We start from the raw sequence: 21151 nt of genomic DNA, 5'->3' as shown, positions 1-21151 counted from the left end.
TCTTACGCTTGAATGAAGCATTTGAGTAATTTTTCATTTATGTATGTACGTACTTAACAGCCGTATATAGCCATGTTTCAAGTGGCATAGATTGAAATTGAAACCATTGATTTACTTTTGCATCTCTTACACTTTTATCTGCATTTTGGTTTACATACATTTTGCGAGTTATGCATATTGTTACTAAAATGCAAATACAAGTTTAAATAGATCCTAGTAAATAATAATACTAATAAAAATAACGATATTAAGTATAATCATCGAGTTGATTATTACTGTATCTTGTACGGTAATAATAATTAAAGGAATTGGTACTACGATTTTACTTATACGTATAATTTCATCTTATCAATAATGTTCTCTGATATTCTTAAAACAACAAACGTTTTTAAGTTCTTAGAAAATATTGTAAACATACACTATGCAACTATTTTAAAAGTTATATAAGATTATCTTCAAACCATAAATAATACGCACCTATTATAAAAATTATTTATATACATTAAAAGCAATATGTATAATTTATATATGAACATAACAAGTTTAAATGTAGAAAATATTTTTCACTAGAAATACTATCCCGAAAAGATCAAAGCTTATATTGTTCATTTTTGTCTTTCTTTTTTAACAAAGGAATCAAATATAATATTCATTTCCTCTAATTTCTATTTTACTGCACCTATTTTTTCATAAACCTTAATAGATTAATTAAACGAAATTTACATATAAAACTATATCACTGAAAATAAGCATGACAGTTTCAAACTTAGTTGCATAATGTATAATATATGTACCAAATTGCGTATAAAATAACTCTTTGAATGAAAATATCTCAGATCTATGTTATACTTTTTATACGTTATCTACGATGTCATCTTATAAACTGTTCTTCATTTTAAAACAAATAATCCTTTCCAGTATATTGTAGTTACACGTATAGATACGAATATAAATATTATATGTATTAATTTACTTTTTAAATTTTCACTTTTGGTCCATCCGACATTAGTCATGCATTATGCATCTTATGCTTATATTTATATAGCAAAAGCATCATTGAACGTTACATGCTACTCGCCTATTTCGAAGATTTAATGATACGTTAAAAGACGATATTTTTTAATGCTGCTGGTAACATTGAACTTTAAAGAAGAAACTTTAAACAGTTATTAAAACTTTGATTAGATAATGGTCGATCACTATTATTTTTAACTTTATTTGTAAATTTACTGGAGAGGATTAGGTGTTTTATTCTTAAAAACTTATTTGTAGATATACATACATAGACTTAATTATAAATTTATTTCAGTCGTTTAGTAAAAAAGTTCATTAGTTGAAGGAAATTATAATAAGTAGCAGTTTGCGAAATGAAATGCACGACAATAAGTATAGTATAGTGAAGTTTCATATGATTGAAACTAAAACTTAAAAACCTTCTGGGATATAATATAAACGTTACATAGAAAACAATAATCTTTTATTGTTTGATCATTTATCATCTGTTATTAGTATAATAATCTTCCACTTTTTCAGTTCTGTACGATATCATTTGCTTTTTCTGTATCAATCTTTTCGGACCCACTGAAAAGTGTAAAAGTAGGTTAATTATATCCGTAGGAAAGAGTATACCGCACCGATTTCAATGAGCATGAAATACGTTGTCAAGGTTGCCATTCTGAATAACCTTTTTTTATTCACGTAACCGCCGCTCAGCTTTTGTTTCCAAGATATTTTATTATTATTATATTATTTCAATTTCCAAGATGTTTATGAAAAGGTTTGCTTAAATTTAACTTCACGATGGTCGTATTTTTATATGTAGTTCAATCTAAAGCTAATTCATTGTTGATAATCATTTTTAATATAAATAAGAATATAAAATAGGTAAATTTAATTCCGACCAGACGAGCATGTAGGAATCGGAATTTTCGAAAATCTCGCAAACTAAGGCCATGTATGCATAGCCTCTTTTTTTTTAACGTGGAGGAAATCCGCACGGACACCAGGCCGCTTCTGTGGAAAGCGGAGAGCGGAGTGGTAGTGTCGGACTCCAACGGACTAAAACCTCGACGATGACCGTCCCTGATGCGGTCGAGAGCATGTATGCATAGCCTAAACTTGATCCAATACTAACACAACTTTAGAAATACGATATTCAGCGTCGAAAATATTTTTGCCTTATCTTGGGAACAAAGACCGAGCGACGATTACATGTACAATATAAGAGAAAATGTTCAGAATATTGACCTTGGCAACATATTTCGAGCTCATTGAAATCTGTGAAGCGTACCCTTTTCTATATAATTACCAAAATTAGTATAAATACAGTTTAACATTTTACACATTAAGGATGTTGAACAACTTCAACACTAAATATTTTAATATATTTTACGAAATAAAAATAAATCTATTCTTCTCTATTATTTTCTACATATATTAAAAATATATATGTACGTCAAATTTGTTCCTCTTTCATTTACTTTGTCGCTGAAAATAAAAAATATTATTTCTGATACTGAATTGTAATGCATCTTTACCGTATAATACTTGATAATTATAAAAGAGTAATCAGTAAATTCTGAAAGTAATATACAAGTTGTTATTTGCAACTGAAACAAATTCTGCGCATGTTTAATATAGTTAAAGTTGGAAAATACATATTCGAAGGCAAAATTAAACGATGTCAAGTGACATACAAGCTATACCAATTAATTTATGTAAATAATATCTTTGATTGTCGAAAAGATTCAGAGAATAGTACTACTTCGTTTAACAGCAAAATATATTTCTCAAGGTCACATCTCTTAAGATTTCACAACCACGAGTATACTTTTTAATAACACAGAGAATGCGTATTACATACATTTTGAAACATTTTTTTCTATCTTTCATGTTTTTCGAGATAATTGCCTAAGGCAGAAACACGTTTCAGACGAGAATTGTAATATGTGCAGTAATATACTCGTACATATATACTAAATATACTGAAAGGATAGATGTTAGGATCTATTTAACTTCCACTTCGGAATAACTGAAATCCTTAGTGAAGATTGATTTGAGATTTTTAAATGAAAAGCCAGCTTTCTCATTATATGTCATTAGCTGATATTATAACTGGTATCAAAACATTTTCAAAACACTACTTACTTATATACTTTTACTTAAATTAATATTAATATTCGCACACAGCACTATGTCTGTATTTGTTGCTTTGTATAGGAGGCGGTGATGTAAATATCGTGTTGCTTCTTGCAGTTTGAAAATACATAAGCAATTTCTTCCTACCAAAAAGAGGTAATAATCGGATATTATTATCGTACCAGGGTACAATACTTCTCCTCATTGCAAAAACTGTGCATTTTCTTTATATGTTTTGATATACTTTGTCTTTTATCAAAAGTAGTTCATGATACGTAATGCTTGGAAATATTACTTCATACTGAGATAGAATTGTATTCAAGCAGTTTATATAAAAAATGTGCAATTCGAACAGTTTATAAGAATTGTAACAATACAAATCGCAAACAAGCGACCGAATATTAACGCTAAAACTATCGAATTTGTCAAAATGATGGTTTTCAAATCTTTGTTTGCATAGTTACTGAAAACATACAGGTATTTTTACCAAAATTATTGTTGATTTTCATTTAGATAGAGACATAATTATGTCGATCTATTTATCTTATTCGCTCATTCGTTGTTGAATTATACTGATTTATACAGTAAGTGGTTATACATCAGATTATTTTTGTATTTTTTTATTAAGTAACGAAATGGAACATTTATAAGCACATGTGTTACATATGCACATTGCAGAATGGTAATTTTAGTGTCAATACGACATGAAAAGAGACAATTTTTTGTTTAGAATTTATCGTATAATTAAATATTATTGCTAGGAAGAAATTGTTACGAACAAGCAACACGATATTTAGATTATCTCCTCTTATAAAAAGCAACAAATACAATTCGGATATCGGCTGTATTCGGATATTGATGATAATACTGACAAGACAACATTCCGAACCCGCAAATTCAGAAAATTATGAAATTTTGGAGATATATCAGTATTATACGTTATGCAACTTCTTTTTGCTACCCAAAATTTGAGATTGACCCCTGAAAATACGACTATCTCCGATTTTGCGTTATAACTCGCGAACTATGTGAGATAGAAAAGAAGTTGTCAGAGAAAAATTACTCCGTTAAATTAGGGCTATCATTTGGTAAAAAATATATTAATGTTATAGCGAGTTGTAATGCAAAATTGAAAAACAACCGGATTTTCCGGGGTCAATGCCTCCCGCTTAGAGCAAATTTGGGAGGGAAAAAATTGCGTAACAGATACCTATATATTCTCTACGCGTTCTTTGTGGACGTGTTTTTTTGTGAGTAACTATATTTACACAAACCATTTTTAAAATATGTATAAACTTTCAGATTGATATAGCGTTAAAGATTATTAGCTACATCTAAAAAACAGATTTTTTTTTATTTATTTATTGTTGCACAAACTTACAGCCACTAGCGACCGCTATTATTTACATTGGTGAAATTTTACTTATGGTATAATTTAACTTGAAAATTGCGTTACAGATAAAGAACTGAGCAGACTGATTGTACAAAGTTTGTCAAATAATAGTATTTACATTGTAATTTTCTTGTCATGGTTTATTTCCCCATTTTTATTATACTATATCATGTACTACTTTTATTTCTTTTAAAAATGGATTTTATTGTCATTCAGACAATCTTTAATAATTAACGGTAAATTAATCTCTTCTCTCGAGTTTCTAGTTACGGAACATTCTAATAGTCAGTTTTGCATTGCAACTACTGCAGATGGGTTCTTCCATTTTTGTAATCAGGTACCGGTAGGTGAGTTTGGTATAGTTTATCTTAATCTCATTAGGATGATTTGAACTTTTCTCGCCACTGAAAGAACCAGATTAGTCGAGTAGATAGATATTATCTCCTATTTGATGGTGCTTAGTACAATTATTGGTCATCCAACTTTGGCTTTACTTATCTAACATCTTTGTTTTAAGAATCTTCCGTGCCTTGTTGATTGGGGTTTCCAGATTTGTAAGATCAACTATTACTTTCCCATTACTTGCTAAGGATTACCAGATGCCAATTCTATTATTGTACATTAAGTTTTAAAAGTAAATTACACTCTGAATTCCCCTCGTATGATACTATATTGGACTACTTTGTTTATACAGTTCAAATCGTAGGTTGTTTAGCAAGGATTACAAGGGTTGCAGATTTCGTCAAGTATACTTGGATCACTTATATCAATTACGCTATATAACGATTCTGTGGTCGATTTCTATATCTTCTAATGCAATTAAAATAATGTATACATTGTACGTTTTCATTGATATTAAACTAGGAAAGTTTACTTTCCTTGTGTTATCTATTATTACTGTACCTTCAATTGCATTACCTCTCCCTACTTTGATAGAAATGTGCATATGTGTATGTAGAAATCAAGTAATCCTCAACCAAGCGACTGGTATTTAAAAGAATGGGTTGAGCGAACTTTCTTTTATACCTGAGAAATTTAGTTTCAGTTCCTTAAGAAAGTCTCCTATCGTATCTACAATTGGAAAATATTGTTTCTTCGTTTTGTCGTAATTATCCTGCAGTTTGTTATTTCGAATAAGTTGCCGTAATGCACTGACGAAGGATGCTATCAATTTACAGACATAGTAGAATTCTAGTTTCATTCTTCGAATTTCTGGGGCTAATAATTTACCTTTTGCTTGAAGACTTGCCGAGAGATTGGTTGAAAATACTCCCATTGCTGTGCAGGAGCCCGTATACAATTTAGTGGATAGAATTTAGTAATTTAGATACTATACTCCCTTAACGTTAGATTCGATGGTGGATTTATAGTTTAATAATGTTACACTACCAACTCTCCAATTATTGACAGCGAGTATCTTTAAAAAATTAGATTCTTATACGCAAACGTTTTCATTTATTTGCTTTTCATTTCTTTATTTATCTCACTTTATTTATTAATGAGGCGCTCGTTGGTATAGAAGTTGATCTTCTTGATAATTTTGCGATTTTCACTTAACATTATGAACTTGAATTTGTTACTCGACTCCATTCGTAAACTTTGTCACCAGAAGTTTCAAGTGTTTCCTGGATAACTCGAATATTTTTCCCGCCATAAAATAAATAGAAATCATCTACAGTACACGTTTGACTAACTCTCCTATAAGCGGTAGAACTTCGTTTATGTGAACCTGTCGGCGGATAAGTCGATTCACATAACCTAGTCGTTCGTATAAAATGAGTCTCGCGTACTTCTTCCCAGCATTTACGAGTTTTCGTTCAGTTAATAGAAATTCGTGTTCATATAGGGGGATTCCACTAAACATTTGCTCTTAAATACGTAATAATGTTGCAAACTGGTATCGACTGCAATTAGAGTTGCCATCCATCGTGGTATTTTCTAATTTTCTACAGCGTTTGCCGATGCTGCCCAAACCGCCAGTCTTCACCGATCATCCGTGTACCGTGCCATGTGTGCGATGATCTGGCAGGAGTCAGACGCACCTATACTAATGTACATACCGTAAAACAATGCGTTTGTTTTTCTAGGAGTGATCTTCAAATTTCGTGTTTGCATCAGACGCGTTAAAGGCAGTTTAAGTAAAAACACAGTGCTATCTATAATTTATAGAAGTATAATAAGGTTACAATATATAACATATAGTTTCTATCTTACATTTCGTGGTTAACCTAAAAAATAATCACAAGTGTCCTTCGGAAAAGTTTGTTTTAATGCTCTCTATCCTAGATTATTGGCTTTTTAAACGGCAACTCTAACTGTGAAGCACGAGAGTGTGTCACATAACGCGTACCCTCACTTTTTTTTACATTTTATTTAGTTTACATCTTATAGTTGGACGTTGATATAAATGGATTGACGTTACGCAATAGTTCAGACAACGGGAACTCGGCTAAAGTTCAGATAACCAGTAAATTTCCTTCATGTAAATAGAGTTCATACACAAATTGCACTGGATCTGACAATGTTATTTGTTGCTAATAGAAACAAACTAACGCGTAGAACGGTACCCTGCGGCGTCTGAAATTTCAATAGAAAGCTGAAAGATACCACTGATGTTAACTCGAATGAACCTTATATTTTAGGAAATTGCATATAAATTTGAACATTTTTCTTTAGTATTAATTTACATATATTTCAAACGTAATAAGATGATCTACTGTCGAACTACCTTATCCGAAACCACTTTGATCAAGTGGTAATATTTTATGTATTTCTGAGCGAGCCTTGAATATTTTGTTATTAGCTTTCTCCATTAGTTTACATGCATTACAAGTTAAAACTTTTGGACGTAGCTTTTCGCAAAAGCCTGGGAATTGGAATAATTATTATTCTAACCACTGTTGGAAATAAACTTTGCCTAACCAAATCATGTTTAAAGGTTTGCACGAAAATTCTAAGTTTTTTAAACTCCTTTTAAATTTATTGAAGAGAGAAATTCTATTTTTAGGAATTCTATCGGGATCTGGACTTGAATCCTTACGTTGCTTGCAATTAAAGTTACTTCTAGTTCTTTAATGATTTACGTGATTTCCCTATTTATGTTTCTATATTCTGATTCATCGTCATTTTTTGAGAGCCAAATGTTTACCAGGGCTGCAAATTGTTGGTTTTTATATCTTGAAAATTCTTCGGTGTGGGTCGCATCAAATGGATTCCCTGTAAACGCCGCGTTTCCCGATTTTTAATGCTTCTTCGCATCTACATTCCACTATGGAACTTTCTTTTGGCTTTTATTTTAATTATGGATATAGAATTATTGGGAGATTGTTGGATCAGTTGAACAAAGTTGTTTAGAACTTGGTCGAATTTTTTAGCTAGTTTTCTCTATATTTGTTATATTGTTTTCTATTTTTTCTTAATATTTAATGCAATCCGTTTTTTTCAAAGTTCCAACGATCAGAATCTGTTGATCGCAGTGTCGTTTGGACACTAGAGAGAATTATCACATAATATAAACTGTGATAAGATAGAGGCCACTGTCATAGAGCTCATCTGCTACTTCCCATTCAAAGTTTCCTACTACTGACACAGGTGCAATTGTAAGGTCAATTACACTCTTTTCTGCTGACGCTTGATTAAAATGCGCGTTTCCTAGGTACATTTCCGGATTATTTAGAATTTCTTCGATGATTTAGCACTAGAGATTTATGATGGAAACTATATCTAGCAAACTCCTGAACTTTACTACGTTTCTCCAATATCTTTTCTGTCACTGGGATTAGACAACATATTCTTTATTCATTTTTTATTTTAATAGATTAGTAGAATATTCGCTGACTATCGAATGAGATTATTGAATTTGTTCTTTAAAGAACCTATGTCTTGGATTGACTTTAACTTTATCACTTCGTTCTTCACTTTTGTTATTCTTCGTTGTTTTCTAGTGAGGATTATGAATCAGTGCTTCTGTCCAACACAGATATTTCATCTGCTACTATATCTGACAAGAAGATTGATTCATTAATGGACGAGATTAGTCTCTTATTTCTAGTCAGCAGCACTTTTTGGTCTCAGATGATAATAGGAAGACGATGAGAAATATGTGATATTTTATTTGAAATATATAAAATAGGAAAACTGATCTTTATTCTTTCTGTTAGTTCCAACTTCTTGGATCGTATTAACAGGTTTTCGTCGAAAGAGTATTGCTCTTTTTGCTTACATATGAAACAAATACATGGTAGCTAGTGTTTTCATACTCAATTTGTAATTCAATTTATCGTCTAGATGAATTGACTTGTCTCCGGAAGCTTAAGAAGCGTGAACATCATAGTTCATTAAAAGACATCAGTTTAATCCTGAGTTCCTCTCAATAGTTTTCTCCAAAATTTTTTCGATGGTGTCATACGGAATAATAAGGCACACGTTTCACAGTATTACTCTTTTTGCTCTAGATATAAGTGGTATTACTTGGATCTTATCAGATCGTAGGGTTATTATTTTCAATTTGTCAAACAAATTGTTAACGATTTCTCTGTACATATTTCACACATTTCTTCAACATATTCTTTGGCCGTTAATCCTTCTTCTTGCTTCTTTAGCGTAACCCGTTTTTTGTTCTTGCATTCTATCTAAATTCCTCGAAAGTTGAATATCAGTAGATGGGGAAATATTGTTATACCTGCTGTACTCAGCGTGATAAGGAGGCAAAGGAAACACTTTTAATAAATTGGCAAAAATTAAACGAGCAATTAGATTGTATCTTTATCTTCAAATTAATTTGTGCACCGCAAAAACGTTACTAACAACAGTTAGTTTGGTGCAACCAGCCTCGTGCTGAACACGTAGAATTGTTAAAGTATGTTATACAAAACGGTTTGAGATAAGCGGCCTCGATATTTTTTAATATTTAAATATTTATTGGTGTAAGATTTGGAACAGTGAAATAATACTGTGACACGCATACACACACATATACATGGTGTATACATGTACATATAGGTATACTTTGGGTTGCTTTATTAATTAGCTAGCGCTGATTGCTAGCGACGTGATTTCGAAAATTCACATCCCGAAAATGGTTGATGCATAGAATGCGAGTAATTGTGAAAACATTTCGATATTAGCGACACTAGTACGTAATGAAAAATGTAGGTTCTTATTTAAAAATTTGAAGTTAAATTTCGGTGAATTTTTTAAAGTCACCGCAAAGTCGATCGCCACAACTTCAGAAATATTCAAAATTAAAATGCAACACGTAAAATAGAAAAATAAGCATATATGTATACATATAGTGTATTTACATATGTATATTTATATGCATTATGTAGCATTGGTTATATGCATAAAAGTGCATAAAAATGATTGTACGTATAAAATTCCTGAGATATGTAAAATGATGCAATCGACTTTATATCTTACGTGGCTTGTTAATTACACTAAAAAGAACGAAACGATTTAATAATATCTACAATCAGTCACAAAAGTCCACATACACCTACAAAATTTTGCATATCTGACTTAGCAAAGAAACTGTCTATGTGTGACATCTCAGAGACATTGAGGAAACCTTTCTTAGCTATATACCTTAACTTAAGTTAATCTTCGTTCCTGGATACCATCCTTTTAAAACTCTTTTGGAATTTTCTGATAGCGCTCGATGAACAAAGGCAAAATACAATGATTTCGACCTTGGGATCTATTTGCTCGAAAATTATTATCAACATATGGATAAGTTTGGCAAACATAATCTTGGAAGAAGATTAAGGGCAGCCGTGAAAGTATACATATATACATATATCCTAACCAATACTATAGCGATAAGGTTTGTAGTGTTAACAAATATCAACGCTTTACAGATCTCTACTGGGTAAGGGAGATTAAATCACACTGTAGACTGCGACAGTGTTTTATTTTTGTCAAGGTTATTGCGGTCTAACCGCCTGTTTTTATTATCTCGTTACAGATATACACGTCACAACAAAGTAATTAAAAGAGTCAAAATCTATAAAGGCCATCACTCGTCGACAAATTGGCTGGAACCAAAAACGCATTTTGTCATAAAATTATTTATGTCTACATATTAATATGTACGATTATTATTGATATATTTCTAAAAAAATTAAAATAATTGAAATATTTAATTCACAAAAAATTTGGGGAAAAATTACGAAATCTTCCATTTTTTCAAAACTTTTTCACCAAAGGGATACCAACATGCTTACATAGGAGTGTCTGAAAGCTATTAATATTAATAATACAATATTAATAATATTAAGTTTACAGTTTCTATGATTTCATATAAATATAACAGGAATATGTAATTTTTGTAACACAGTATTTTATATTTTTATTTAGAGTGAATGGATTGTGTTACATTTTTCATTTGTGTTACATAATTCGTAAAGTTAATGCCTTTACTATAATAATAATAACAATAATAATAATAACTTTCATATTTAAGAGTTGTAAACAGACTTTTGTGATTGACTGTATGTTTGTGATACTCTCTTTTGTGTTGCAACAAAACATCGGAAAAGCGGTAGCACTTTTTCTTATAATCAAAAACATTTGTTTAACTTAAACTTGTTATACTTAATGATATGTTAACTTGTTATACTTAATGATATGTTAAACTTAAATAGATTTTCTTGAATATTCCGTATATAAATTAACTCTTACCGTGTAAACGTTTTTGCGATCACCATGAACAGAGGTTATCTATGTCTGACACGTCTTTCGGTGGATAAAAGGTCTCCGAAAAAATTAAAAAAAATTCATATAGCATCTACAAACTTTGTATAGTAAATTGAGATGCTTAAAGTTGCCTACCCTTCAACTTACAGAGGTTATCAGAGGTCCGTTACCTGCTTGTTTGGTTTAAATATTCAGATATCACATTTGAACAGTTAATGCTTTACCTAATTTACATCATAAACACTAAGTAGTATTCAAGCCACAATTACAAGTAAACTAGATATTCCTCATTCCCGTTTATAAAAAGAGATCTCACTAAATCTGTTGACCTGTTATTCAATTCTTTCTTTTCTACAACAATACGATATATAAAGATATCAGGTATCCCATCTGAGAACGATATTGCTCTATACAACATTTAATTTTGTCTCGTGATGTTTTTTCCATCTTGAACCGTTTAAATGAGGCAACATATTCATGGGACATTCCAATATTATATCACAGAGTATTGATAAATTTAAAAAATGATTTTCCCTGTGGGTTTTTAAGGACAAGGTAAATTGCTTGGTGCATTCCCTATATAGATACGTATATATGCAAGGAAGTGTGCGTCAAATATCCTCTTATCATAATGGTATCATATAAGTGTGGTGAATTTATCGACGTTAAGTATAATATACATACATGTACACGGCAACGACACATATGAATCATATAGGACCATGTTTTGTGTATGTACATATAGTTATAAAAGCACATATAACAATATGTAACATGTAATGTACATAACATGAAAGCAAATATGACATTGTTGACGAAATTTGAAACTGAAAAGATGATTAGAGTATGAATATAATAGATTATACAATAATAATATTAAATGAGACCTCGTTTTATATAAAATATTAATAAATGGTCTTATAGAGAATGTAACATATTAAGATTAAAAAAGGATGTTTAGACACTTGTTAGATATTTATCACATGTAGTATTACAAGTAAGTTAATGTGTACTTGTTCATTGCATCTCTCACAACGAAAATTCAAACATCAATAATTTCTCTTAAGTGCTTAAAGCTTCCACAGACCTGATACGAATCTTCTGACTTTCTTTATTAAATTAGTTATCTAGTTAAATAATTCTGTAAATTTTAGGACTTTTGATAATTTTTGGTCAATTAAACGCCTTCGCTGAATTATACCCATCGCTATAAACTGTTTCAAATATTGTAAATTCGGAAGAGCTGAATGTAAAAGTAATCTGTACATGTTTTTTTCTTTAAATTCACTTTAAGATGTCCCAATTAAATTAAAGTATACTCAATAATCTTGACGATCAATTGTAATTACTGACCAAAAATTGCCTAATTATTTTGTAAGTCATACAAATCTCTAACAAATTAGCGAAAAAAGATTATTTGCCTTATGTACAAAATATATGTATTTTACATCTTTATGTTGTGTATTACTGCGTAAAAAGAAACAAACTACTACATTTATTTAAATACTTTAATTCAAATCTTAATTTATATCAGACATATCGAAATAACACGTTTTGTTAACGTATAATAGTACAATAATTAATTGCATAAATATTTTGCAGATACTGCGGCATAAATTACTATATGTTTTGTTAAAAATTGTAAGATATGTTCCAATAGCTTTAAATATTCTATAAATACAACTACATGTAAAAATTATATCTAATCTATAAACATGTATTATTAAAAATATTATTGTACGCTGTGACTATCTCCGTATAACAGATGACAGATACGTACATACATACGCAAAGCGAACAAGTTAGACAATTTCACGAAATCGCTAAACTACATAAATTTGAAAGCAATTGTACACAATTTGCAAAAAACATTTTTGCTCCCTCTCTCTCACTTTTTGTGCATCTTTTATAGATTTCAGTTACTAATCTGTTCGTTTCCATTGTATATAAAATGTAACCGACGGTCTGAGGTTATAAAGTTATGCACAGCAATAATAATAATATATGCGCTGCTAAATAGAAAGAAGTCTCGCGGCAGGAACGCAGGTTGGATTACTTGGGTTATTTCTGACAGGTTCGACACAATCTTAGAAATAAGCATGCGTGTTGGCTGAGTCGCATATACAAACAAAACATTATAACAACGCGCGAAGGTGAGCGATAGAGAGCAACTTCCCTTGCCCTTGTGCCGTTCCGCGAGATTTCTTTCCAGCAGTGTACTATATGTCTGTGTCGTTAATCAATAAATGGTCATTTATCTTTTATAAATTAAAAATATGAATAACTTGCCTTTATCAATGCAACAATAATAATAATAATTAAAAATGGTAATTAATATACAATTGAATAACGAGACAACTATCAATAGGACAAATTGCGATAGAGAACGAGCATTATGAGCGTACGAGCATACGAGTGTACGATAATATTAACTTCAGACAATAAAATGTTATTATCGATGTTACTTTATGAGTTGTCTTGTACCCTATTTACGTATACTCATTATTCAGTATTTAATTAATAATATTCTTTGGCATAAATCTTGACTTGCCACGTAACAATCCGAACGCAATATTGCACTATTATCTTCAATTATCGAATACGACTTCTCATAAAATCATATTATTTCGACCAAAATAAGCGTGTTAGATGAAAAGTAATAACGCTCAAAGATTCAATTCAGTCTTGAATGATAGAACCAATTTGCCTGGATAGATTGGTATATAGAAATAGTCGATATAAGAAATTAGTACGTTTTAAATTATGTTTGCAGTTGTACGAAAACGTCTTCATTTGGCATAAATTTGTTACATATTTTCAGATTCTGTAAACATTTCTACAAAAGAAAAAAAATTTTTAATTTAGACAAATCAGAAAAATATCCGCCGGGCATGTACGTATATATGTACATACGAGTAAGCATACTTATATATAATGTTTTGCCACCACACCAATCACACGCCAACTTCAACTTCTCAGTGCCGTAGTTATATGTAAGTGATTTTTAATAATCTATATATGTATAGTATAATGTTCCTCGTATCTGTGCTTGGGATCAAGAATTTGCAATAACCTAGCATAGGAAAAGTTATCACTACGTTTTCGAGCAGGAAATAAACGAGTGAGATTTTTCCGAAGAAAGTAGCTCCAAACGCGATGATACGAGACAGACGAGCAATAGTAGTATGGCGACGAAATATCATACATATTCTCTCAGCATATTTTTTTCGATCTGTACGAATTAAAAACAGTTCTAACATCTTTTCTGAGCGGTTCCTTGTCCAGAAATGTCTATAGAATTGAATACAGTATAAAAAATTTGTCTTAGATAAAGAACTTTTCACAAAAATAATGCATAGAAATTGCGCACATGGACTCTTTTTAAGCTTTGATGACAATTTACTATCACTTGGAACTATAACTTTTAACTATTTTTTATATCGATGCCAGAAAAATTATCTCTATTTAAAACTAAATCAATCTGCTAACGTTTTGAGCACTTTTAAATGTTGGCCATCAACCAAACTTTAAACTATTTAAAACTAGAGGTATTAGAGCAATTCTGTATCCGGACTCGTGTTTGGAATTGGGATACTTTACAAGGATCACTCAGTGGATTCTATAGGTTTGAAAAAGGTTTTGATTTATTAGACAACGAATTCTTTTAGTTATAGGTAAAAAGTTTCAGTTAAATTATATTTTATTTAGCAATATTTGTACAAAAAGTAGTGACTTTTATTTTGCAGTTACTGGATAACTTCGTTTAGCAGCTTTTACACGTAATAAGTTATTCTGTTTCTCTATTTCAAGAGCATGTTTTAATTTATCAATATGACTCAAATAATCGATTTCATTTATAATAGCACTTAGTTCGATTTTTTCAACATGTGGTATTACTTTATGCGCATTATTCAACATATGCTTAAATATTTTAACTTGTTTGGGTGTCAGAATAGATATAGCAGTACCGGATTTACCTGCACGTCCTGTTCTTCCTGCTCTGTGAATATAACCGTTAATATGTTTAGGAAGATCATAAGATATGACTAATTGTACATTTGGAATATCTACACCTCTTGCTAATGCATCTGAACATACAAGTCTGGAAGTATAATAAAATTATATCACAATTTTTAGAAAATATTGATCTTAATTTTCAACGAAATTATAAACAAAACGTACATTTGAATGTTTCCACTTGTAAATTTCGTAAGTATATCCTCACGTTCTTTTGATACAAGTTGTGCAGAAAGTTCTCCAACTACTATATTCTTTTTAGATAAGAGTGATTGGAGTAAAATAGTTAATCTATGAGCAGTTCCTCCAGAATTTGTAAATACTAATGCCTTAGAAGTGATACCATCCCTGATTAATAACTGATATAAAGCTACTGGTTTATATTCTGCTTCACATTCTATTGCTTCTTCTTTTAATTCTTCTGGGCTTGTATAACGCCCTATAAAATTAACCGCTTCTTTATCTAAATTTACATCATCGTCCTTGCCTGTCACCAAAACAGACGTAAACAATATTGGGTGAAAGAGTCCAAGCCGATTAAGTTTTTCAGGATCTTGTGATAATGTTGCACTGAATAATAATTTTTGTGCTGGAATTTTACTATTTAAAAATGAATATATTACTATAAATTTAATATCAGATAATATAACTTTATATTAATACACATGATCTTGGTAAATGATTATTATATAAAAAATTGTAACTAAATTGTAATTAAAAACTAACCTAGAACGTAAGTTGGAAAGTGTTAATCGTGGTGTTTGATAATGAGGCTCGGGAAGATACTCCAACCAATCAGCAGCTGTATCTGCTTCATCAATTACAAGAAATCTGATATCATCCAATGAAAATCCTGATGTTTTTAATATATGGTCTATTAACCGTCCAGGTGTAGCAACCACTATATCCACTAGAGAGATATATTCTCCTCTATCATCTGAAATATAAAAATTATAAAAAATATTTTGTATTTTATAAATAATATAAATAAAACCTTCTTCTTAAGTCTACACATACTCTCTTTTCGAATATTTCTTTGTTCTTCATGAAATGCTGATGCGCCAGAAAGTAAGCCAACTCTTAAATTTGTATGCGAAGTATATGTAACCATCACTTTGTAAATTTGCATAGCTAATTCTTGTACGGGTGCAACAACTAAACAACGTACCTTTGGAACTAATCGAAACTGTAATATTTGGACAATTGGTAGAACATACGCTAGAGTTTTACCTAAAGAGAAAATAATTTCTTAAATTATTTCTTTTCAGAACAGAAAATAATTTTTTAAATACAGAGCTTTAATCTATTCATTGTATGCAATGTTTAATTAAATAAAGACAACTGATTTGAAATAATATTCACTAATAACATTAATTATAATTAGAATTTAACATTATTTATAAACAATAAAGTATCAAAACTAGAATGTAAATATTTCAGTTTGCTATAAATGACTTGTACATTCGTACCACTGCCTGTAGGAGCAGATACACATGTATCCCTCAACCACCAGTTTTGTTGCCTATCTTTATCACACTTCAATAGCCAAGATACCATACTAGCTTGAACAGGAAATAATTTATTAATGCCATTAGCTCTTAAAGCTTCAATAAGCTTAGAATCTAAAATTGAATTCATATCTTCTAAGGTTGGACCACTATTTAAATCAATAGATATGACTTCTGGATTAGCCAACCATTCTGGTAGAATTCTCTTAACTTCACGCTTCCTTCGCTTATTTTTTACACCCAGAATTATGAAATCACTATTCTGTCCTGATATTTTTTCTTGTGTTTCATTTGGATCTGATGATTTATTAGGTATTTCATTATCCTGATTATCTGTATTTTCACTTTGCAATGTTTTATCTGCAGTTTTAATTGTTTCATTAGAACTTTCTTCGCTATATTTCCTTTTCTTTTTATTCTTTCTATGCTCTGAAACATGTACTTCTGCCTTTCTTTTAATGTCACTTGATATACTATTTTCATTCAAATTACTATTTTCTATTGGACATTTATTAAGATTTTCTGCTTTTCTCTTTTTCTTTTTATAATTCGATTCTTGCGCATTTTGAGAACTACTTTCTTGTATTTGATGATTAGTTTTAATAGCTCTTTCTACTTTACGTTCTTCTATTCTTTTTAATAATTCAGACAAATAATTCCTTTCATTTTTCGTTTCTTCTTTTTCACCCTCATATCTATCAACAAATAGTATATGTATATTAATAATATTCTACGGGAAGAACTAAAAACTCGAATACGATTAATATAGTAGAATATTTATTTATATAGTTTAATTGACTAAATTTATTATTCAGTGATTAAGTTTATTAATACATATGTATTATATTTTTTGACATTTTGACATACCTGTTTATCACAAATAAACTCATTTAGTTTTCGATTTTACTCACGTGTTATACACCTTTTATAGGTTATATTCTAACGTGTACTACCTATTCCACGGTTGTATACATGTCCGTGACCTATATTAACCTATGTGTACTAACGCGACTTTAGACTAACCGGCTGTGAATGTGGACGCTGTCATCATCACGATCATCTTGTGGTATTATTTAAATAGATATTTATTTACTTATGCACATACGTATATAAATAAATACATATACATCTTCAAAAAGGCAAATTTAAAAAAAGGATTATTTTAAACTTCATTTCATTAAACTTTAACTATGTGTATTTACTATGTGTAAGAATAAACTTAATAATATTTCATCATTATTACATGTGTACATTTATATAATGTTTAGAAACAATTAATTTCAAAAATATGATTGAAATATATATTAGAATTACATATTACTAATATTAAAATCGTCTGCTTAAATTAGCCAAACTACTTCTCAAGAACGTAATCGGAAGTAATTTGTAATTTTAAATTTGTTACATGCTTACATACGTTGCTTACATAGGTAACATAACCAACAAAAATTACACATGTATATAGTAGCAGGTAATAGTAATATGATAAACGACTATATTTAACAAATTTCAAATAAATATCGTTTTTATAAGTTAAATTTTTAACCGTGTTATTGTCTACAAAAAATTATTAATCAATTTTGTTAAACATCTCAATAATCTTTTGTAACTAATAAAAAGACATACAAAAGACATTCGTACAGTAATTAATTTCAACAAAAATATTGTAAAACATCGTTTATTAACAAAATTTTAACAAATAGAAAATATGTGCACATTCTCACAAGTTTGCAGAATAATTGTCATATAAAGAAGGTAGGATATCTCCATCCTCTGTCAAAATATTAATGCATAATAAGTATTTGTACAGTTATAGTTTAATGAAAAAAGCTAATAAGACTTACATATATCTAGAAGAAGAAATCACTAACTTTAATTGTTTTAATGCTTATTGGGATTCCCTTTTGATTTTATCATGGCTTGAAACCTTTGTGTCATTGAATTTATCAAATTAATAAATAACCTGCTTGAAATATTTTTGTAAAAGTAATCTCTTTAAATCATTTCTTGGTAACTACATATTTCACATTTCAAGTGATCTCATATATTTTCTGTGTTTTTAAGCATTTCTGGACATATACAAATTCCATGTTTGCACATTAGTAGCATTCTGTTTTGGATCGTGATCTTGCATTCGATCTAAATTAAGAAATGATTTAAAGATAGCTCTTTTAGAAGAATGGGAAAATATTTCAAGTAGAATATTTATCAATTTTATAAATTCAGTGCAATATATATATATGTATTTATATAACTAAAGGCAAAGATTAACAAAAATGCTATTACTAACTTTATTATTGATAAAAATGGTAAAGAAAAAAAGTGCATACATATATATAAACTTATCTTGTAGAACATAAGGATAAAAAAAATGATCTGTTGGATCTTCCAGTTCATTATATTATATTTCTGTAGTTATTTTCTATAAGATAATAATAACAAAATCTGAGCTATATAATATATATATATATATATATATATATATATATATATAAGCTATATATCTAGTTAACTGTATGATAAAGTGACTTGGGTTTGTTATCTAAGAATAATAGAATATTATATAAAAATGAACGATAAATTTGAATGAATCGATACACTGCAATGAACAAATGTTATCAGAGATAGAACTGAAGTACAACAATTACATGAAGGAAGAAAGTACTTGAAATCTAGTAATTTATGACAAAACAGGATTGATTTTCACAAAATTTCATACAAAGTTACTATGTACTTCATATTATATAATATGTGCAGTATATACCAATATACTACATATTATACTAATATACTATACTTATATATTATGTAACATATATATTGATATGATGTTTAAAATAATGAAACTATAGTAAGTTGAGTTGAGCAAATTAATAAGGTGGCATGTAATAATTGTGTAACTAGAAATATGCAAAAATTTGTAAACCCTTTTGTAATATCGCAAAGTAAGTGATAAGATATACTACTATTGGGCATTAAGGAGGACTACTAATTAATTTCAAAATAATATTTTGAATTACTCTTCTTTTTCTTGGATTATGTATTATATTAAAACAAAAATATAATATTCTTTCTAAAAAATACAAAGAGACATGAAAGTAATCTGGAATAGCTTTAAAACTTCTGAATGAAATATGTTTCCTTCATATTACTATATTTTACATAAAAAACATTCCTACATTTTTTATATTTACTGTAACTTAATAATTATTCTAAATATACATATATATGAGAATAGTACATAGTGTGTGACTGGTGTGCTATAACATTATTGAAATAATTACAAAAGTATCTATAATATAAGTATATAGATTGCAATAGTATTGAAAAGATTTATAGTTATCCATAAATTATACTTACTTAAAAAATTAAAAAAATTAAATTATTAATATTCAAAAATCTGAAATTAAATAATATTCTATATTTTTTATATTTCACTTTAATTTAAACAGTGCGTTTTATTTAAAGCTAGCGTAAAGAATGCGTTGGTTTACTACACGCACATAGTTTTAGATATCAAAGTAACGACAATATTTTATATTTTCTCAATAGTAATTACAAAATTGATTTGTAAGATTTATAACATTACGATTGATAGTATCATTACGCGTGACCAACATAATACGATTTCGATTTGTTATAAACTTTATATGTATATGTGCACTTATATTAACATTCGGTCATAGGTATGTTGATTCATGCGACAGATATACATGGTGTATTGTGTATATCATATGACTAATGTGTTTGGATATTTAATTAAAATGTACATTGTCATAAGATATAATTAAAAGTTGTACTTCTTTTAATTTCATTGCATTGAATTTTGTTTTTCTACATAAATAAATATGGAATATTTATAATATATTTATTATTTATATAATAGTCGTTTATATATGAGAAATTTATTATTTTACAAATATTATATAAAAATGCAAGTTAAGAAAAATTATTTCTGACATTAATGAGTAAAACAACATTATTAAAAAGTTAGTTTCATAAGCAATTAATTCTTAACAAAAATCTGTTAAGTTTTATTGGAGATAAACCTAATAGTTGTTAAGATATCTTGCTTTATTTTTCAATAATTTGCTGTTCATAATATCGATTTCACCGAAAACTATGGATAGGTAACTATTTGGTAATTATTAGGTTTTTGCTAATAAAACTAGACCTTGACATTTTTAAAAGAATAAAACGCAATACAAAATGCGACATATAATTTAAAATTTATTCAAAGTATGGAAGTTAAGTAGACAAATTCACATATATATATATATATAAGTTACATCAGTAAAGTAAGATAAATAGAAAGAAAGATAATTTCTAAACGGGTAAATAACGTCATTATGTTTCTTAGTTTTGTAATCATTACAGGCTTTTATCTAACAAGTCAAGG

At 29.1% G+C, this 21151-nt stretch overlaps 1 protein-coding gene across 1 annotated transcript; it reads right to left on the bottom strand.

Annotated features, from left to right (window-relative positions):
• Positions 1-14893: 14893 nt before the first annotated feature.
• LOC100741914 (ATP-dependent RNA helicase DDX51) lies at positions 14894-17810 on the bottom strand. The gene is made up of 6 exons (XM_012388025.3): positions 17620-17810; positions 16714-17447; positions 16262-16474; positions 15971-16181; positions 15410-15844; positions 14894-15329 (listed from the first exon to the last, which is right to left on the bottom strand). Exons 1-6 carry the CDS (start codon positions 17640-17642, stop codon positions 14963-14965), a joined length of 1983 nt encoding a protein of 660 aa, XP_012243448.1. The 5' UTR covers positions 17643-17810; the 3' UTR covers positions 14894-14962.
• Positions 17811-21151: the final 3341 nt, after the last annotated feature.

This window comes from Bombus impatiens, unplaced genomic scaffold, assembly GCF_000188095.3.
Source record: "Bombus impatiens unplaced genomic scaffold, BIMP_2.2 scf_0508, whole genome shotgun sequence".
In the NCBI taxonomy this organism is placed as follows: Eukaryota; Metazoa; Arthropoda; class Insecta; order Hymenoptera; family Apidae; genus Bombus; species Bombus impatiens.
The sequence above is the reverse complement of the archived record's forward strand: the minus strand, read 5'-3'. Positions and strand labels throughout refer to the sequence as shown.

Excerpts from the sequence above, each read along its gene's own strand:
- LOC100741914 (XM_012388025.3), bottom strand. The coding sequence starts at position 17,642 with ATGAGTTTATTTGTGATAAACAG. Across the intron at positions 16,475-16,713 it reads ATCTGCTCCTACAGGCAGTG|GTAAAACTCTAGCGTATGTT; the intron begins GTACGAATGTAC and ends TTTTCTCTTTAG. Across the intron at positions 16,182-16,261 it reads AAGAAATATTCGAAAAGAGA|ATGATAGAGGAGAATATATC; the intron begins GTATGTGTAGAC and ends TTTATATTTCAG.